Raw genomic sequence first — 22,119 nt, 5'->3', positions numbered from 1 at the left:
TTGCTGTCGTAATACAGACCTAGAAACTTGGCTACTTTTTTAATTTCTATCACTGTTTCACCCATTTTAATTTCAATGTCTGTTAGTAGTGACTTATACCTGGTTGTTACTTGTTTCCGGAATAATACTGCAATAGTTTTTGTTTTTGAAATTTTAAAACCCCATGTGTCACACCAGTGTAAAATATTAGTCATGTCTTTGGACAAGGTATTACTTAAAATTTTTGCGTTTCTGGATGTTTTCCAGATGGCGCTGTCATCTGCAAACTGCGATATATTTTTACTATTAGATATACAACTTGAAATGTCGTTTATACATATATTAAAAAGTGTTGGGCTGATTACTGAGCCCTGGGGGGTACCGTTCTCGATTGGGTATTTATCCGAGTACGTATCCCCTATACGTACTTGGATTGTCCTGTTCTGTAAAAAATCTTTTATAAAACCATACATATTACCATTTATACCCATTTTTTTCATTTTATATAATAATCCCTCCTTCCACATCATGTCAAACGCTTTTTCAAAATCTATAAAAACAGCTAATAGACTGTCTTTATTAACATTTGACTTCTGTATTTCATTTTCTAACTTAACTAGTTGGTCGATTGTACTTCTATTCGTACGGAAGCCACACTGGTTTACTGTTATAAGATTATTACTTTCTAAAAACCACTTTAATCTGTTGTTAACCATTTTCTCCATGATCTTACATAGTGTACAGGTTAATGATATCGGTCTATAGGAGAGTGGTAGGTTGGGATTTTTCCCTGGTTTAAAAATTGGAATTACTATAGAATGTTTCCATTTGTCTGGTACCTTCTGTGTATTCCAGACCATATTAATAAAATCTAAAACGACTGTTTGTGCACTTACACTCAGTTTTTTATACATGTTATATGTTATTTGGTCATCCCCAGGACTCGTGTCTTTCGTTTGCGCAAGCGCGTCTATAAATTCCTGTAAAGTAAATGTGTTATTTATTGGGTGGTTGCTATGCTCTACTGTGTTTATATATGTTGAGTGTGTTTCTTCAAATTGTTTCTTATGTGTTATGAAGGCAGGATTGTAATTACTATTGTGACTCACAGAAGAGAAGGAGGCCGCAAACAGATTAGATTTATCCTTGTTTTCTGTTGTGTATGTATGTGTTTCAGGGTTAATAAGTGCAGGTATTTCAGTGCACGTATGTGTTTTTTTCATGTTTCTGACTGCTTTCTAGACCTTAGCCATGGAAGTGTCTGTATTTATGTTTGTGCAGTATTCTTGCCAGTGTTGTTCTTTTGCTGATTTTATTACCTGTTTGCTGGCCTCTCGTTTCTCTCTGTAATCCTGCAAATCATTAAAATTAAAACTCCTTCTTGCTTTATTATAAGCTTTGTGTTTGGCACGTACTGCCCGTTCACAGTCACTGTTCCACCAAGGTATTGCGGAAAACTTATATTGTTTTTTCCGCTTTGTGGGTACATACTTATTTGTTATTTTTACTATGGCACTTATCAATTGATCATGGCTTACTTCTATATTTCCGTCTAAGAGTGCTGGAGTTATTTCCCTTTCACTACACTCGGTGTAACCATCCCAATCGGCTTTTTTAAAATTCCAGCTTACTTTATTGTTAGCTGTATGTGTAATAGGTGTACATCTATAATATATAATAATGGGGAAGTGATCACTGTCAAAATTGTTATCGTGTACCCTCCAATTACACTTTCCGGCCAGGTCCGGTGTGGTCAATGTTAGATCCAACACTGACATTTCTAGTGTGGTTGAATTCACTCTAGTTCCTGAACCATCATTAAGTAATATCAAGTCATTGTCTTCAATATATTTGTACAATGCTTTACCCTTTTCGTTGATTCTATCACCTCCCCAAAGGGTATGATGGCTATTAAAGTCGCCACACATTATATACGGGGTACTTATAAATTGTTTTAAATGGGTATAGTCCTCACACCGATTGGTGACAGTTGTGTTATATATATTAATTACACTTATTGATTCGTCATGTAGTTTTATTACGACTCCGACAACCTCCATATTTGGACTTGTTATATCTAATTCATGGTATATGAGGCTATCCCGTACATATATACCAACGCCTCCTCGTCTCTGTTGGTTTGGACGATTTTTTAGTATGGGTGGATAAAAACCTGGTATATCAAAATGTGTATTGTCATCTAGCCAAGTTTCTTGTAGACATATAATATTTATTTCTGGTCTACTTTCTATATATTTCAATAATTCTGTGCCATTAGCAAGTATGCTACGGGCATTCCATTGTAGAATGCCGATACCATTGGTGGTTTTGGTATTCATTTACATTTGTGACATGTCAACGGGAATAGTTGAAGGATCAACTTTGACACCAAACAGGGTGTCAAGCTGACCAAGGATATACATGATTATAGCTGGCCATGTTTCTCCAGACTGATATTTACTATATACTGATATAGCTAATGTAATTAGCTTTTGTATAGGTATATTTACTGTTGGTTCCTGTGGACCTTGTGGGGGTTGTACGGACGGACGGACGGACGGACGGTAGGACGGTCGGGTGTCTTGGACATTGACGTCCATTATATCGTTTGTACGCACGCATTTTTCACTCGGAGCGTCTCCGGTTACGACCTGTGCGAAGGATTTTTTTACCGCTTCGCGACGGGTACATCTTTCTTTTGTTTGCATTTTTATAATTTCAATTGCCTTTTTTCTAGCTGGGCATCCCCCGTATGCCGCACTGTGATCCCCCCCACAGTTTACACACTTTTTTTCTGTGTTTTCACACTCGGAAACTTTTTGGTCACCTCCACATTTCTGACACCTTTGTTTCCCCTTGCAGTTAACCGCTATGTGACCATACCGGTTACATTTATAGCACCTCAAAGGAGGTGGAACATATAGTTTGACTTGATATGAACGGTAACCTATGTTAACTCCTTCTGGCAACACTTTGTCATTAAAAGTCAGCTTTACTGTTGTGCTGCTATCTGCAGTTTCATACGCTCTGCCTTTCATACGTAGGGCTTTCGTGACCCTATTTTCTTTTAGGGAGTCTACTATATCAGCCTCGGACAGGTCGGGCGTAACTCCGTATATTACTCCATCAGTTCTGTTTATGGAGACTGGCTCCTTTATGGTAACTACAAACTCACCTAATTTACTGCACTTTAGGAAGTTTTTCTTCTGCTGAGAGTCTAGACAGGTTACCATCAGGTCACCGTTGGGCATAGCTCTAACTCCTTTAACGGGATAGCCTGACACTGCAGATAAAGATTTCTGAATCATTATGGGGTTTTTGTTTCCCAGCTTTGTCTTAGTACATTTAATGATCACATTGTTCTGAGGCGTACTCACCGGGGTTTCCTCTCTATCTGGTGTACTGGACACTCTTTTTCTTTTATGTTCAGGTCTAGAACTGCCAAAACCGGCTTTTATATACGTGTCTTCTTCATCACTGGAGTTATCAAGTACATTCACATGCTCATCTTCCATGATGACTCTGCATACAGGTTGCTAAGCGCAAACAAAGCGTAAACAAAACAAACGTAACGAATCGACGACGAACAACGGACGGACAACGGACGAGGGCACAAACAACAAACAATAGGAAAGACGACGGACGGACGTCGGCTAAATATAAGGAAATGATATAGTCGCAGTGATATCGCTGTGAAATCACAACAAATCAATGTTAGAGAACGTCGGTTTGGCCAAACTGGCTCTATACCGGCGCCCTCCCAAACACCGATATGATCACTATCACACTGTACTGACCACTGGTCAGCAAAACGAGATAGTTCTATATCCTAACACTATGTTTTATATAATTGACATAAACAGTAATTCAAGAACAAATTCTCATTGGCTAGTTACCTAATTAAAATATAACTGGGGGGATCTAATAATCAAATGGGCGGAGCTACCACCTGGCTATCCTAAAGATAACATATGGTATGAGTACAATAACCTGTAAGGCCAGCTTGGACTCACTGCTATTACCTTCTACACCTGTCATTAATTAACCGTATTGAGCAATTAAATAAGTCACCTGTAGATTACCTGTGACAGGTTTACAAAGTCAATTAAAGACTTAATTCAGTTGAGACATACCTTACTTACTATGACATTTCTTAAACATCAAAGGAAACCTAAACCAAATATTTCCTGTTTTGTAGGGTTCTATACCAGTTATTTCCAAAATTCTAAAATCAACATTTTTGCTTGTGAAATATAGCATTCTTGGGCATCAAGAGATAAACAAAATAATGTTGGAAAAATAGCTGGGGTCTTTCCCCGCCTCTAAACCGTTGAGATACCCACCCTTTAACCATAAATAGCATTGTTGGGCATGAAGAGATTTACACAATCATGTTGTGAAAATAGGCTCAGGGTCTTTCCCCACCCCTAGGGACTGGGATTCTTTGTTATATCTTTTGAAACCATTGAGATCCCCACCCCATAACCATATATAGCATTGTAAGACATCATCAAATAAAGCTGTTAACAACATTATTTTGAAGTTTGATCAAACCAACCAAGTGAGCGATACAGGCTCTCTGGGCCTCTTGTCTCAAACTTCCTATGAAGGTTCCCCTTGTCTCAAACTTCATATGTAGGTCCCCCTTGTCTCAAACTTCATATGTAAGTCCCCCTTGTCTCAAACTTCATATGTAGGTAACCCTTGTCTCGGACTTCATATGTAGGTTCCCCTTGTCTCAAACTTCATATGTAGGTTCCCCTTGTCTCAAACTACATAAGTAGGTTCCCCTTGCCTCAAACTTCATATGTAGGTCCTCCTTGTCTCAAACTTCATATGTAGGTTCCCCTTGTCTCAAACTACATAAGTAGGTTCCCCTTGCCTCAAACTTCATATGTAGGTTCCACTTGTCTCAAACTTCATATGTAGGTTCCACTTGTCTCAAACTTCATATGTAGGTTCCCCTTGTCTCAAACTTCATATGTAGATTCCCCTTGTCTCAAACTTCATATGTAGGTTCCACTTGTCTCAAACTTCATATGTAGGTTCCACTTGTCTCAAACTTCATATGTAGGTTCCACTTGTCTCAAACTTCATATGTAGGTTCCACTTGTCTCAAACTTCATATGTAGGTTCCACTTGACTCAAAACTTCATGTGTAGGTTCCACTTGTCTCAAACTTCATATGTAGGTTCCACTTGTCTCAAACTTCATATGTAGGTTCCACTTGTCTCAAACTTCATATGTAGGTTCCACTTGTCTCAAACTTCATAATGAATAGTCCGTATCATTCAAAGTAAAATCTGAATGAACTGAGGGAATCACTTGGGTCACGTGATATTTTACCTGTATTTTTAGCCCGGTGTCATGCATAATATGTACCCCCCTACCAAAAGGTATCCGGATACTTTTTATTCCTGCATAAAACGTACCCCCCTTGCATAAAAAGTACCCCCCCTACCAATTTTTTTTAAATTTTGACTTTATCAATCTGAAATTGTGAAGATATGATAAGAGGACCCAGAGGATGTCATTTTCAATGTTTCTCACCCCATCCCACCAAATCCTCACCCCAGGGCCAAAAAAAATGAAAAAATTTTTTTTGCTCAAACTTCCAAATATGACTTGGAATCAACACTGGAAACCTTCATATGCATAGAAAAAACATCTCGCAACTTCCCCACCCCCCGGATACTTTTTATTCTCCTGCATAAAATGTACCCCCCGGATACTTTTTATTCTCCTGCATAAAAAGTACCCCCCTACCAAAAATCTTTAATTTTGACTTTATCAATCTGATATTGGGAAGATATGTTAAGAGGACCCAGGGGATGTCATTTTTAATGTTTTTCACCCCACCTCACCAAATCCTCACCCCAGGGCCAAAAAAATGAAAAAAAAAATTTTTTTGCTTAAACTTCCAAATATGACTTGGAATCAACACTGGAAACCTTCATATGCATAGAAAAAACATCTCGCAACTTCCCCACCCCCCGGATACTTTTTATTCCCCTGCATAAAATGTACCCCCCGGATACTTTTTATTCTCCTGCATAAAAAGTACCCCCTACCAAAAATCTTTAATTTTGACTTTATCAATCTGATATTGGAAGGATATGTTAAGAGGACCCAGGGGATGTCATTTTTAATGTTTCTCACCCCATCCCACCAAATCCCCACCCGAGGGCCAAAAAAATGAAAAAAAAATTTTTTTGCTTAAACTTCCAAGTATGACTAAGGATCAACATAGGAAACCTTCATATGCATAGAAAAAACATCTCGCAACTTCCCCACCCCCCGGATACTTTTTATTCCCCTGCATAAAATGTACCCCCCGGATACTTTTTATTCTCCTGCATAAAAAGTACCCCCCTACCAAAAATCTTTAATTTTGACTTTATCAATCTGAAACTGGGAAGATATGATAAGAGGACCCAAGGGATGTCATTTTCAATGTTTCTCACCCCATCCCACCAAATCCCCACCCCAGGGCCAAAAAAATGAAAAAAAATTTCATTGAATTTGGTTAAGGGGTTTTGGAGAAGAAGTCGAAAATGTAAATTGTTTACTGACGGAAGGCGCACGACGGACGACGACGGACAAAAGGGGATTAGAATAGGTCACTTGAGACTTGGTCTCAGGTGACCTAAAAAACTACTGGGAGGATCTTCTGAAAATTCAGAGACATACTTATTAGGGGCGGGTGTGTGCACACATTTTAGTTTTTCATGGTTGGAAATCAAAGATGGCCGCCAGAGCCCTTTTCGTGTTTTTGATTTAAGTCTTCATGTTTTTGTAAAATTGGTACATAGGAGCTTTTAGGGATGTCGAATAACGTGGTTACATTTTCAGAAAGATTGGCTGCCACAGTGACCAAATTGAGGACCCTGATTGGTCGAAATTTAGATATCGTCTGTTTAAGGTGAAAATTGGTACATAGGAGTTATGAGGTATGCCGAACAACATGGAAACATTTTGTTGGTTACAATGGTAACAAAACAGAGGCCATTGATTGGTCAAAATCTAGATATTTTCAGATTAAGATAACAAGAGGCTCATAGGGCCTGTATCGCTCACCTAGTTTCATGAGATATGAAACAAGAACTATATTTGTCACTGGTATTGCTATGTCAATATATCATAAGCATTTTAGATGGGTACATGAACATTGGTTTTATTGTAATTCTAAAAATGTCAATGTAGTCAAATTGATCCCTTTTGGCCTCCTCAGCCCCCTGGGGGGTCAGCCCCTACCCAAAGGGGATGCTACCAGGTGAATATGATTGATATCCATTGCTTAGATTCAGAGAAGAAGTTGTTTATATCAATTTAGGCAAATTGATCCCTTTTGACCCCACCCCTCAGACCCCAGGGGGTAAGCCTACCATTTGTACAATTTTGAATCCCTACCCCGAGATGCAACCAGGCAAATATGAGCAATATCCATTGCTTAGTTTTAGAGGAGAAGTTGTTAATATTAATTTAGCCAAATTGACCCCTTTTGGCCCTGCCCCTAAGACCCCAAGGGGTAAGCCCCACCATTTGTACAACTTTGAATCCCTACCCCGAGATGCAACCAGGCAAATATGAGCAATATCCATTGCTTAGTTTTAGAGGAGAAGTTGTTAATATCAATTTAGCCAAATCAACCCCTTTTGGCCCTGCCCCTAAGACCTCAGGGGGTCAGCCTACCATTTGTACAATTTTGAGTCCCCACCCCATAGGGATGCTTTTGACCAAATTTGGTCAAATTCCGATCTGGGGTTATGAAGACGGACGACGGACGCCACGGTATGGCATAAGCTCAACTTGGTCCTTCGGACCAGGTGAGCTAAAAATTAGGGGTTATGAGATATGATGAACAACAATTAATATATGGGGTGTGGGGTATATATGCTGAACATTAATACCATTACCACTGCAGGGGAGTTTGGGGACACCTGTAGTGGTCCCTATTTATTATACAATCATACTAGTTTTATTCTGTTTTTTTCAAACAAATCTGCAATTAATCTATTACATTCACCAATATATCTTCCTTTTATAAAATCTTTTGGCATAATACTTTTAAGAGTGCCTAAATTTTCCTCATTCTTTTTGAAAAAGTAGATTATTAAAGTTTAAGAGTGTTACATGGGCCTCTTGATTCTTCATATACATCTTGGATTTTCCTTCCTTAAAGAACCTTATTAGAAAGAATTTGTTTTGATGATGCTCTTTCATATCCGATAAAAGAAATCACTTAATTTAAGATTTTATTTTTAACCCCCCTAACGAGGTCTAGACCTTAATTGACACATTCTATTATAACATATAGCATGGAACAAGTTTAGCACTGACTGTAATATACATGACACATATTAGCATGCATGAAATAGCACAAACGTTGACAAGGTTAAATTAACTTGCTATGGTTATCACCTGTAACTTCAGAGTAAACAGATAGTGACTCATATTAATCTTAAATGTGTCATCTAGAATTCAGATAAAAAAAATAATTTACATTATTTATCGATATTTGTCATTATTTTAATTTCTGGATATGAAGAATTTCTGATAGTGCCTATAATTATAACCAGAAATATCATAACATTATATGCTTATTCTAAGATAAAAAAAATTCAATAGAACATGGATATTTAAAAAATAACAATTCTATATAGTAATTACGGCCAAATTCTCTTCTTCAAAGTTGAACTTTGTAGAAATGTCACTATATCTCGATATTCATCTGGATCCATGTTGTGTTCACAGTGGTGCGTTTGAAAGTGAATGTATATATAATCCTATGGCTTGGGGATCACCTGTATCCCCTGCCCCACCCTATCCCCACCCTGTTCCCATGGTAAAGGTGTTAATGGATGCATGGCTTCCCTGTCTTAGGGGACCTCTTAGACAATAGCACGTCATTTTAATTGTATATCAATCTATAGGTAAATAGGATTCAACTATTCGTCAGTCCAGTCAACTCCCTGGTCCTTACCTGGGGAGACAGTGTGACATGTCCGGGGGGGCTTTTGTCCTACACTCGTTGATCCTTAGTCATATTTGGAAGTTTAAGCAAAAACAATTTTTTTTCATTTTTTTTGCCCCTGGGGTGGGGATTTGGTGGGATGGGGTGAGAAACATTGAAAATGACATCCCCTGGGTCCTCTTAACATATCTTCCCAACATCAGATTGATAAAGTCAAAATTAAAGATTTTTGGTAGGGGGGGGTACTTTTTATGCAGGAGAATAAAAAGTATCCGGGGGGTACATTTTATGCAGAAGAATAAAAAGTATCCGGGGGGTGGGGAAGTTGCGAGATGTTTTTTCTATGCATTTGAAGGTTTCCTATGTTGATCCTTAGTCATATTTGGAAGTTTAAGCAAAAAAAAATTTGCCCCTGGGGTGGGGATTTGGTGGGATGGGGTGAGAAACATTGAAAATGACATCCCTTGGGTCCTCTTATCATATCTTCCCAATTTCAGATTGATAAAGTCAAAATTAAAGATTTTTGGTAGGGGGGGTACTTTTTATGCAGGAGAATAAAAAGTATCCGGGGGGTACATTTTATGCAGAAGAATAAAAAGTATCCAGGGGGTGGGGAATTTGCGAATTGTCTTTTATATGCATTTGAAGGTTTCCTATGTTGATCCTTAGTCATATTTGGAAGTTTGAGCAAAAACAATTTTTTTTCATTTTTTTTGCCCCTGGGGTGGGGATTTGGTGGGATGGGGTGAGAAACATTGAAAATGACATCCCTTGGGTCCTCTTATCATATCTTCCCAATTTCAGATTGATAAAGTCAAAATTAAAGATTTTGGTAGGGGGGTACTTTTTATGCAGGAGAATAAAAAGTATCCGGGGGGTACATTTTATGCAGAAGAATAAAAAGTATCCGGGGGGTGGGGAAGTTGCGAGATGTTTTTTCTATGCATTTGAAGGTTTCCTATGTTGATCCTTAGTCATATTTGGAAGTTTAAGCAAAAAATAATTTTTTTCATTTTTTTTTGCCCCTGGGGTGGGGATTTGGTGGGATGGGGTGAGAAACATTGAAAATGACATCCCTTGGGTCCTCTTATCATATCTTCCCAATTTCAGATTGATAAAGTCTAAATTAAAGATTTTTGGTAGGGGGGTACTTTTTATGCAGGAGAATAAAAAGTATCCGGGGGGTACATTTTATGCAGAAGATTAAAAAGTATCCGGGGGGTTGGGGAATTTGCGAATTGTCTTTTACATGCATTTGAAGGTTTCCTATGTTGATCCTTAGTCATATTTGGAAGTTTAAGCAAAAAATAATTTTTTTCATTTTTTTTTGCCCCTGGGGTGGGGATTTGGTGGGATGGGGTGAGAAACATTGAAAATGACATCCCTTGGGTCCTCTTATCATATCTTCCCAATTTCAGATTGATAAAGTCAAAATTAAAGATTTTTGGTAGGGGGGGTACTTTTTATGCAGGAGAATAAAAAGTATCCGGGGGGTACATTTTATGCAGAAGAATAAAAAGTATCCAGGGGGTGGGGAATTTGCGAATTGTCTTTTATATGCATTTGAAGGTTTCCTATGTTGATCCTTAGTCATATTTGGAAGTTTGAGCAAAAACAATTTTTTTTCATTTTTTTTGCCCCTGGGGTGGGGATTTGGTGGGATGGGGTGAGAAACATTGAAAATGACATCCCTTGGGTCCTCTTATCATATCTTCCCAATTTCAGATTGATAAAGTCAAAATTAAAGATTTTTGGTAGGCGGGTACTTTTTATGCAGGAGAATAAAAAGTATCCGGGGGGTACATTTTATGCAGAAGAATAAAAAGTATCCGGGGGGTGGGGAAGTTGCGAGATGTTTTTTCTATGCATTTGAAGGTTTCCTATGTTGATCCTTAGTCATATTTGGAAGTTTAAGCAAAAAATAATTTTTTTCATTTTTTTTTTGCCCCTGGGGTGGGGATTTGGTGGGATGGGGTGAGAAACATTGAAAATGACATCCCTTGGGTCCTCTTATCATATCTTCCCAATTTCAGATTGATAAAGTCTAAATTAAAGATTTTTGGTAGGGGGGTACTTTTTATGCAGGAGAATAAAAAGTATCCGGGGGGTACATTTTATGCAGAAGATTAAAAAGTATCCGGGGGTGTTGGGGAATTTGCGAATTGTCTTTTACATGCATTTGAAGGTTTCCTATGTTGATCCTTAGTCATATTTGGAAGTTTAAGCAAAAAATAATTTTTTTTCATTTTTTTTTGCCCCTGGGGTGGGGATTTGGTGGGATGGGGTGAGAAACATTGAAAATGACATCCCTTGGGTCCTCTTATCATATCTTCCCAATTTCAGATTGATAAAGTCAAAATTAAAGATTTTTGGTAGGGGGGGTACTTTTTATGCAGGAGAATAAAAAGTATCCGGGGGGTACATTTTATGCAGAAGAATAAAAAGTATCCAGGGGGTGGGGAATTTGCGAATTGTCTTTTATATGCATTTGAAGGTTTCCTATGTTGATCCTTAGTCATATTTGGAAGTTTAAGCAAAAACAATTTTTTTTCATTTTTTTTGCCCCTGGGGTGGGGATTTGGTGGGATGGGGTGAGAAACATTGAAAATGACATCCCCTGGGTCCTCTTAACATATCTTCCCAATTTCAGATTGATAAAGTCAAAATTAAAGATTTTTGGTAGGGGGGTACTTTTTATGCAGGAGAATAAAAAGTATCCGGGGGGTACATTTTATGCAGGGGAATAAAAAGTATCCGGGGGGTGGGGAAGTTGCGAGATGTTTTTTCTATGCATTTGAAGGTTTCCTATGTTGATCCTTAGTCATATTTGGAAGTTTAAGCAAAAACAATTTTTTTTCATTTTTTTTGCCCCTGGGGTGGGGATTTGGTGGGATGGGGTGAGAAACATTGAAAATGACATCCCCTGGGTCCTCTTAACATATCTTCCCAACATCAGATTGATAAAGTCAAAATTAAAGATTTTTGGTAGGGGGGGGTACTTTTTATGCAGGAGAATAAAAAGTATCCGGGGGGTACATTTTATGCAGAAGATTAAAAAGTATCCGGGGGGTTGGGGAATTTGCGAATTGTCTTTTATATGCATTTGAAGGTTTCCTATGTTGATCCTTAGTCATATTTGGAAGTTTAAGCAAAAAAATTTTTTTTTCATTTTTTTGCCCCTGGGGTGGGGATTTGGTGGGATGGGGTGAGAAACATTGAAAATGACATCCCTTGGGTCCTCTTATCATATCTTCCCAATTTCAGATTGATAAAGTCAAAATTAAAGATTTTTGGTTGGGGGGTACTTTTTATGCAGGAGAATAAAAAGTATCCGGGGGGTACATTTTATGCAGAAGAATAAAAAGTATCCGGGGGGTGGGGAAGTTGCGAGATGTTTTTTCTATGCATTTGAAGGTTTCCTATGTTGATCCTTAGTCATATTTGGAAGTTTGAGCAAAAAATAATTTTTTTCATTTTTTTTTGCCCCTGGGGTGGGGATTTGGTGGGATGGGGTGAGAAACATTGAAAATGACATCCCTTGGGTCCTCTTATCATATCTTCCCAATTTCAGATTGATAAAGTCAAAATTAAAGATTTTTGGTAGGGGGGGTACTTTTTATGCAGGAGAATAAAAAGTATCCGGGGGGTACATTTTATGCAGAAGAATAAAAAGTATCCAGGGGGGTGGGGAATTTGCGAATTATCTTTTATATGCATTTGAAGGTTTCCTATGTTGATCCTTAGTCATATTTGGAAGTTTAAGCAAAAACAATTTTTTTTCATTTTTTTTGCCCCTGGGGTGGGGATTTGGTGGGATGGGGTGAGAAACATTGAAAATGACATCCCCTGGGTCCTCTTAACATATCTTCCCAATTTCAGATTGATAAAGTCAAAATTAAAGATTTTTGGTAGGGGGGTACTTTTTATGCAGGAGAATAAAAAGTATCCGGGGGGTACATTTTATGCAGAAGATTAAAAAGTATCCGGGGGGTTGGGGAATTTGCGAATTGTCTTTTATATGCATTTGAAGGTTTCCTATGTTGATCCTTAGTCATATTTGGAAGTTTAAGCAAAAAATTTTTTTTTTCATTTTTTTGCCCCTGGGGTGGGGATTTGGTGGGATGGGGTGAGAAACATTGAAAATGACATCCCTTGGGTCCTCTTATCATATCTTCCCAATTTCAGATTGATAAAGTCAAAATTAAAGATTTTTGGTAGGGGGGTACTTTTTATGCAAGGGGGGTACATTTTGGTAGGGGTATAAAAAGTATCCGGTTACTTTTTATGCAGAATAAAAAGTATCCGGATACTTATTATGCAGGAGGTACATATTATGCATGACACCGGACTATCGCTGTACATACGTGGTCTAGGTCAGAATAATCGGAAAACGACCATACCTCTTTCTAAGTCAATGAAAATTATATTATCAAGCATGATTAAATTGTCTAAGCATACAGTGAGGACGTTAAGTATACCAAACTTTCCCACTGGAAAACAGACTTTGTAATTTGTTTATTTGTGTGGAAAATGAAGCCTGTTTTTCATAACTTGTCCATTAAGCACTCACTTCTATGGTATTCCGTTAGGGCCAAATTTCCAATATCGCTCCTTCGCTCCTTCAACTTAAACGCGAAGGAGCGAAAATACAAAGGCGAAGGAGCGAAAACACGATGGCGAAGAAGCGAAGTTCCATCGCTCCTTCGCCATCGTATTTTCGCTCATTCGCTGCTTCGCCATTGTATTTTTGCTCCTTCGCCATAGTGTTTTCTTCGCTCCTTCGCCATCGTGTTTTCGCTCCTTCGCGTTTAGGTCGAAGGAGCGATCTTGGAAATTTGGCCCTAACAGAACACCATATACTTCAGATTAAAAACCTCGATGTTTATAATATACATGTATCTCAAATAATAGTCTATTAGTCTATAAGTGAGTGGTTTTGCTTCTTGTTATTTCAACCACGGACAATGTACATACTAAGATGTGTCCATGCTTCAAAAACAAAACAAAACCAAAACCAAAAACATGCATAAAACAAAAGATAATATACATAAACGTCGCAAGTTTTAATTGTAAATAGTTTATATATGTATTGATACGGTTGCCTTCTAGCGCTTTAGTTCTGTCTGATCCGGCTGACTAGTTAATTCAGGGGTCGCGGGTTCGATCCCGATGGAGGTACACTACTTGCTGTTCTGTTACAGTACATTTGGTGCCGTTGACCACTCCAAGTGAAAAAAGCTATAGGAAAATGAGAGGCTTCGTTGGGGATAAAACCTGGGTTAATGTGTGTTCGGGGCAGGTTTTAATTGTAAATAGTGTACATAGTGATACGGCCGCCTTGCTTCTAGTGTCGGTGATGGGGGAATGTCCATTTAGCTCAGTCTGTAGAGCGGTGGACCAGTAAGCAAGGGTTGCGGGTTCGATCCCTCCGCACTTTTACGTTGTAAGTAGCATATGAAATGTGGCAGTAGAATAATGATATCATTATGCAGTGCACATGTCATCACGGATATGATAAATGTGATCATCTGGAATCCGACAATGCAAAGTGAAGACAATGCTCGTCACATCAGGACAAACAATAAGAATTTCAGCCGATATACGTATAGATGTAATACATTGTGTTTACATGTTGTTGGGGTTTTTTTGGGTTTTTTTTGGTTTTTTTTTTGTTTTTTTGTTTTTTTTGTTTTTTTTAATGGGGATGTATAATTTACAGTCTATATGTATTGGATAAGGCCCTAATATTGGCCTAGTTTGTAGCATATTTTGCAGATGCATTGTGTCATTATTTTAAATTAACATCCTCCCTCCCCCCCCCCCCCCCCCAAAAAAAAAAGATTTTTGAAAAAAAATAAAATCGGAAAATGTGGTACATGTTTTTAGACTGTTATTCTCATGTCCCTGTGTTTCCTTCTTAATTAATGGCGAGTCAGGTGATTATAGCTGTGCTGTTCTAAGGCTTTGTCTTAATTCATATTATTTCATGATTATAAGAGCGCAGCTCATCGCAGCTCTCTTTAAAACATCACGTGTATACGTTATATTTCCAATCAATTCTATAACCCCTTCAACTTTGAAATCGTGTCCCGCGGGAAAAGTCGCGCGCCTCCAGTAGAGGCAGCCATGTTTGAAATCTCATTCCCTACACGACGAGATCTGACTAATTTCTCTCTCGTCAAAACAAATAACTGAAAGTTAGTTCAAATTGGTTAATTCTTAAAATATCTACACAACCCATGTCAAAGGCCTGATTCATTTAAGCATTGAACTGCTTTCAGTTGGAAGTTATGGGCTGATGAATGCCAACTGGACAAAGGCAAATTCAACATGAAGCGCGCTATGCTTATATTTACATTTGACAACGACTTTTAAAGACTGTATCCAGGAATTTTGTCTCTACGATGAATGATCAAATTAGTATCGTCAAAGACGGAACAGCGTTTTCAACAGCCATCTTTCGTTATCGCCGACGTTACAATTATGACATCACTATGATAATGACGTCATAATAAAGATTTGGAAGTTATGGACTCGTAACCTTCACCGTCACCTTGCGAATTTGATTGGCTTCAGATATTTCGCTGGTTACCTAAATCGGAACCCTCCCTGTTTCGGTGCTGATCAAATTGGATGCGAGAGTAGAATAAGAGGTTATTTTGCTGCATATGTGCGTTACATAGAACAGTTTTTCAATGTATATCTTTAGATAACAGCATTGTTAGCACAACTTTCCAGGTTACAACCGAAAACCCTGAAATATTACTGACTTGAACACCCCATTCAGGAGCTTAATGGTACTGTATTGTCGTCAAGTGTGACGTCATAAGAATTCAACGTCAAAGATTTTGCCACTGATTCCCGCGCTTTCTCAGCGCGTATATTTTAAGAGTTTCGTCTTCCAGATTTTTGTGAAATATGTGATAATTTAAGGGAAACAATTCAATATCTTCAGTATTTTCTAAGTGGATATAGACTGTATTAGCTGCAGTAGCTGTTCTATTTTATTTATTTTAAAAAAATATCAAAACTTGTATTTTATTAAGAAAACTTCACAATTAAAAAAATCTTACTGTGTCGACCTCTTTAAACCCTGACCTTAAATAACTAGATATCATGATTAACAAGGCATCATGAAAAATATAGCGCAAGTTATCATTGTACAGTGTGTATTGAAACATTTATGGGAATGTGGAGGTTTTTACTCTGTTTGTATTACTCTAACTTTCCAAAATCTATATGATGTTCTATTACAAACTTCCACGTTATAGTTCTCATTGTCTTGGCATACATTGAGGACGTTAAGTATTCCAAAATTCCCAGGGGGAAAACAGACTTAGTCATTTGTTTCTTTGTGTGGAAAATGAAGCCTTTTTTCACAACTTGTCCAATACGCACTCACTTCAGATTAAAAACCTGGATGCACCGAATATAAGGTTATGTCTACCGAATATAAAGACGTACCTACCGAATATAAGGATGTGTTTACCGCATATAAAGACATAACCACCAAATATAAAGTAAAAAGCACCGCATATAATGGTATAACTACATCATATAAAGACATAACCACCGAATATAATCATATTTGATCACCTAAGACAGCCCTGGCGTTCCATAATACTACATGATATAGACAATGTTATGTCCAATTTAACACAGCTGATTGATGTTGGGTTTTAATACTTTCAAAAATTGGTACCCAATGGTATCAACTTTAAATGAACTGACGTAAAATGTATTACTCTTATTGGTGGAGGTAACTTCCTGTGGTCGGGTAAGTAGCTCTGTGCCTTTGCATGTCCAATCAGTGATTCGAAACCTACATGTAGGTCACTATCGGGAAGACAGGGTCATTACCAACCACCAAAACTACATTTGTATCGATGCATATTTGATCTTGTTGAATCAATATGAAGAGAGGATATTTCCAAGTGGTAAAAGGTGTATTTCCATAATGAAAAGAAATTACAATAACATTTTAGTAATTCTTTAAACAGGTAGAACTGAATTACATGTAAACCGACTGTTTATTCCCTCTTTTTTCCCCAACAGTTGATGATGATCCAGGAGTGAGTAGAGCAAAACCCAACATATCAAGGTCAGTTGATGAGATTATAAACTGACATATTAATGATAGTAATTAAAATCTATAAAAACATGTGTGTTTGTTGTGGAAATTTCTAATGGTGGTTTTTTCTCTGATAATTATATTGTAAAGAAACATTTCCTGGCCAGCAACTAAGGAAGTTTTTGTGAAGGCTTTCAATAACAACACATAATTTTCATAATGAATGCATATGGAAGACAGCATATATGTATTGTTTCATTAACAATAGATTTATTAACAGTATTTTATATTGTGTTTCTTTTTATTGCTATCACAGCCATTTGTCCATGACAGAGCGTGAACAGACCAAGCAAACACAAGGTATATTTTTAGGCATAGCCGTCTAATTTTGTTTTGGCCCCGGATATGACGCGACAGGTGGCGTTGCTGGTCAAGATTAATTATGTGATTGGTCAATGTAGCGGTCAATGCAAAATGCAGATATGCAGTTAAAAACAAAACAAAGTTGAGATTGAATGCAAGCTTAATAAGTGGATGTATCTTTTCAAATGACACATTAATAAAATCATATTCCTGATTCAAATGCAGTCTTATTATTACCAAAAATGATTCAAACTGACCTAATTTTGTTATCCGTGCTGAAACGCATTAGTTCGTTGATTTATTTCACCAGCAGTATTACATTATATAACCACCAGCATTAAAACTATGACGTTTATCTTTTTTAAAGATATTTCTTGTTTGATAATGTTTTTTAGGTCACCTGAGACAAAGTCTCAAGTGACCTATTCTAATCCCCTTTTGTCTGTCGTCGTGCGTCGTCCGTCGTCCGTCGTCGGTCCGTAAACAATTTACATTTTCCACTTCTTCTCCAAAACCCCTAAACCAAATTCAATGAAATTTAGCAGGTAGCTTCTATGGCGAAAGGTCAACCAAAATCCTAAATTATATGGTCCCCACCCCCCAGGGGCCTGAGGGGCAGGGCTAAAAAGGGTCAAATTGACTAAAACTTCAAAAATCTTCTTCTCTACTCTCAGATATGGTGGAATCAATCACTCTTCATAGATGGAAGGGTCTTAAGGTGCTTTACCAAAATTGTAAATTTCATGACCCAGGGGTCTCACATTTGCCCCTGGGGAGGGGGTAAACTTTACTATAGTTTATATTGGGAAATCACATTTTTGACTTTTATTAGCTCACCTGGTCTGAAGGACCAAGGTGAGCTTATGCCATACCGTTGACTTCTTCTTCATAACCGCTGTTCAGAATTTAACCAAATTTGGTCAGAAGAATCTCTATGGGTAGGGGACTCAAAATTGTACAAATGATGGGGCTGACCCCCCAGGGGCCTGAGGGGCGGGGCCAAAAGGGGTCAATTTAGCTATATTGATATAAACGAATTCTTCTCTGAAACCGAGCAATGGATATCACTCAAATTCGTCTGGAAGCATCACTATTGGATGAGGATTAAAAATGGTACAAATGATTGGGCTGACCCCCCAGGGGCCTGAGGGTTGGGGCCAAATGTGGTCAATTGGACTATATTGATATAACGACTTCTTTCCTGAAACCGAGCAATGGATATCGCTCATTTTTGCCTGGTAGCATCATTATTGGGTGGGGACTCAAAATTGTACAAATGATTGGGCTGACCCCCAGGGGCCTGAGGGGTTGGGCCAAATGTGGTCGATTTAGCTATATTGTTATAAACGACTTCTTCTCTGAAATCTAGCAATGGATATCTCTCATATTTCAATGATAGCATCACTATGGGGATAGTATTCCAAATTGTGCAAATGGTGGAGACCTACAATCCCCTGGGGCCAGAGGGGTGGGGCCAAAAGGGGTTAATTTGTCTATTGATATAAAAGACTTCTGAAATCAAGCAGTTGATATTGATCATTTTTGCCAGGTAGCATCGCTATGAAATGGGGATTCAAAATTGTACAAATAGTTTGGCTAACCCCTGGGGGCCTGAGGTATTTCCCCACCCCTAAAGACTTATATTAGTTAATTTGTTATATTTTTGAAACCATTGATATCCCCACCCCATAATCATATACGGTAAACCTATTAATTCGAACACGCGGATAGTTCGAACACACATTTTTTTCTAGAAAAACAGTAATTTTTTAGCTAGTAATAGTTCGAACACTGGCTGTTTATAACTGACACCATTTCGGATAGTTCGAAATTGTCAAATGAAGAACGTAAAGTAACATTTTTTCCGGCAAACTCCATTGAAAGCTCGCGACGACCCGGCCCCGATGACCGGCCCCGAAAAAATGCCAAGATTTAAATTTGATCAACAAGCACGTTTAGGTTATAAGATTGTATGCGTGATCATTAGAATGCGTCTGTGATTTAATATATGCCACATATTTTAACTTTAATTCAGTTTTTGTTACATTGCCAAACACACCACGCACGAGACAGCTGATTGCCAAATTTAGGCCCCGACAATGTATAAATAACATGCGTATTTGTATTCGCGCTGTGTATGGCAAACTAAGAAATCGTCGTTGTATTTTCACATATAGTGTTAACTTAACATTATGATTATTTAATTGTGACTGGACAATCTCTTAAGTATTGTCAATCAAGGTATTACCTGAAAACCAGCGACCTCACGCTAGGTAAGCAGGCCACGCGAGGTGTCGCTTGCGGTAAAGTTGAAAGGATCGGCCGCCCAATCGTGCCGAGTGACGTGAAGAGCATTCATATCCAGTCAAAACAATCCACAGGTATCCCAATTAGTGATCGATAATTTTGCAGGTATCAACTATGTTTTGTAGATAATACGACTGGGCATATTTAAAAGCAGACATGTTGATGTTCTGACCTAATTTTACCAACACATATCACCTATTTTTACAGCAGTGGTTTCGTAAACGCAACAGGTAATGAAGACTGCTTTGGATGTATTTAAGAGACCATTTATTACAATAATAAAGTGATAGTTTCTCATTCAGATAGAAAATATAATCATGCAAAGATTATACTGTACAAATGTTTAACTTTTGTGTCACAAATGAAACGTGTACTGTACTGTTTTGGGGCCTACTGTAGCCGATCCGCGAGCGGCTTCGCGCAAAAACCATCATAATTATTGCGAAATGAAAAACGTGTAACGATCAATTAATATTGAATTAAATGAAAAACTATCATTTTACTTACTTATAAATGTGCCATTGTTCAGGCCGCCGTTATTACGTATCAGATTTACGGTGGATGTGTTTGTGTCTAATGATTTTACTCTGCCGAGATTTTCGCCGATATTGTCTCGAATAGTTCGAACTCACGCATATTTTTTGAAGCATAATTTCGAATAATTCGAACAGGTTCGTCAATATTTATTTAATTTTGTTCGAACTAACCGGAGGTTTACCGTATAGCATTCTTGGCATCAAGAGATAAACAAAATAATGTTGGAAAAATAGCTGGGGTCTTTCCCCGCCTCTAAACCATTGAGATACCCACCCTTTAACCATAAATAGCATTCTTGGGCATGAAGAGATTAACACAGTCATGTTGTCAAAATAGGCTCAGGGTCTTTCCCCACCCCTAGGGACTGGGATTCTTTGTTATAACTTTTGAAACCATTGAGATCCCCACCCCATAACCATATAAAGCATTGTTGGACATCATCAAATAAAGCTGTTAACAACATTATTTTGAAGTTTGATCAAACCAACAAGGTGAGCAATACAGGCCCTCTGGGCCTCTTGTCTCAAACTTCATATGTAGGTCCCCCTTGTCTCAAACTTCCTATGTAGGTTCCCCTTGTCTCAAACTTCCTATGTAGGTTCACCTTGTCTCAAACTTCATATGTAGGTTCCCCTTGTCTAAAACTTCCTCTGTAGTTTCCCCTTGTCTCAAACTTCCTCTGTAGGTTCCCCTTGTATCAAACTTCGTATGTAGGTCCCCCTTGTCTCAAACTTCATATGTAGGTCCCCCTTGTCTCAAACTTCATATGTAGGTCCCCCTTGTCTCAACCTTCCTATGTAGGTCCCCCTTGTCTCAAACTTTATATGTAGGTTCCCCTTGTCTCAAACTTCATATGTAGGTCCCCCTTGTCTCAAACTTCATATTTAGTTTTCTCTTGATCCCTTGTTGTGCCCATTTGATTGTGAGTCTTACGTACTTAGAAAACAAAATGACTGACAGAAGTTAAGCTTTGATATTGTTGATTCGCAGAAAATTCATCTCGAATGTTTCTCTCAGATTTAATATGTCTCCTTGTTATCAGATCAATCACCCGTAAGGAGAGAAAAGAGCATGCATACAACAAATAAAGATCCCTCTTGGATCTTTTGTTGGTAAAAAAAACATTCTAAGAAAGTTTTTTAAACCTATCAAAAGTTTATTTTGCATGAACCATTAATGAGAGTTTTAATTACATTGATTATGTTCATGCTATTTTTCAGGTTTGTAAGAAAATGGCTGCATCCTCATCAGACAATAGGGAAAAGGCCACAGAGATCCATAATGTACTGGTTGATCATTTGGATCAACATCTTAAGCCACAAGATTTCATACGACTGAAAGAGCTTTTTAGGGATTGTCCTTTTACTCGTAGAGACTTAAATGACATTCAGAATGTTAATGACCTATTTGAACGTCTTACCAACTATACGAAAATTGATTTGGGAAGCTACGAAACAATTATATCAAAGTTGGAGGTTATTAATCGTCAACAGGCTACATATGTGGAGGAACAACAAAGACGAATTCAGGAAATCCTGAATGAAGGTAAGAATAGTGTACATATATATAGTTATACCTTTGTATCATACAGATCTTATTAGCTCACCTGGTCCCAAGGTGAGCTTATGCCATACTGTGGCGGCCGTCGTCCGTCCGTCCGTCAACAATTGACTTATTTGACTTTTTCTTCACAACCTCTGATCAGAATTTGAACAAATTTGGTCAGAAGTATCCCTTTGGTAGGGGACTCAAAGTTGTACAAATGATGAGGCTGACCCCCCAGGGGCCTCTGGGGCGGGGCCAAAAGGGGTCAATTTTGCGGTATTGATATAAACGACTTCTCTGAAATCAATGAATGGCTATCGCTCATATTTGCCTGGTAGCATCA

General features: G+C 38.0%; 1 protein-coding gene across 1 annotated transcript in view; it reads left to right on the top strand.

Annotated features, from left to right (window-relative positions):
• Positions 1–22,119, top strand: part of LOC117317522 — a 70,894-nt gene that overhangs the window by 14,545 nt on the left and 34,230 nt on the right. The window contains exons 3-5 of the mRNA XM_033872337.1: positions 17,009–17,054; positions 17,341–17,384; positions 21,452–21,776. Coding sequence (XP_033728228.1) covers positions 21,464–21,776 — 313 coding nt within the window. The 5' untranslated portion in view covers positions 17,009–17,054; positions 17,341–17,384; positions 21,452–21,463. The remainder of the gene's footprint in view (positions 1–17,008; positions 17,055–17,340; positions 17,385–21,451; positions 21,777–22,119) is intronic.

This window comes from Pecten maximus, chromosome 19 (assembly GCF_902652985.1).
Source record: "Pecten maximus chromosome 19, xPecMax1.1, whole genome shotgun sequence".
Classification (NCBI taxonomy): Eukaryota; Metazoa; Mollusca; class Bivalvia; order Pectinida; family Pectinidae; genus Pecten; species Pecten maximus.
The sequence above is the reverse complement of the archived record's forward strand: the minus strand, read 5'-3'. Positions and strand labels throughout refer to the sequence as shown.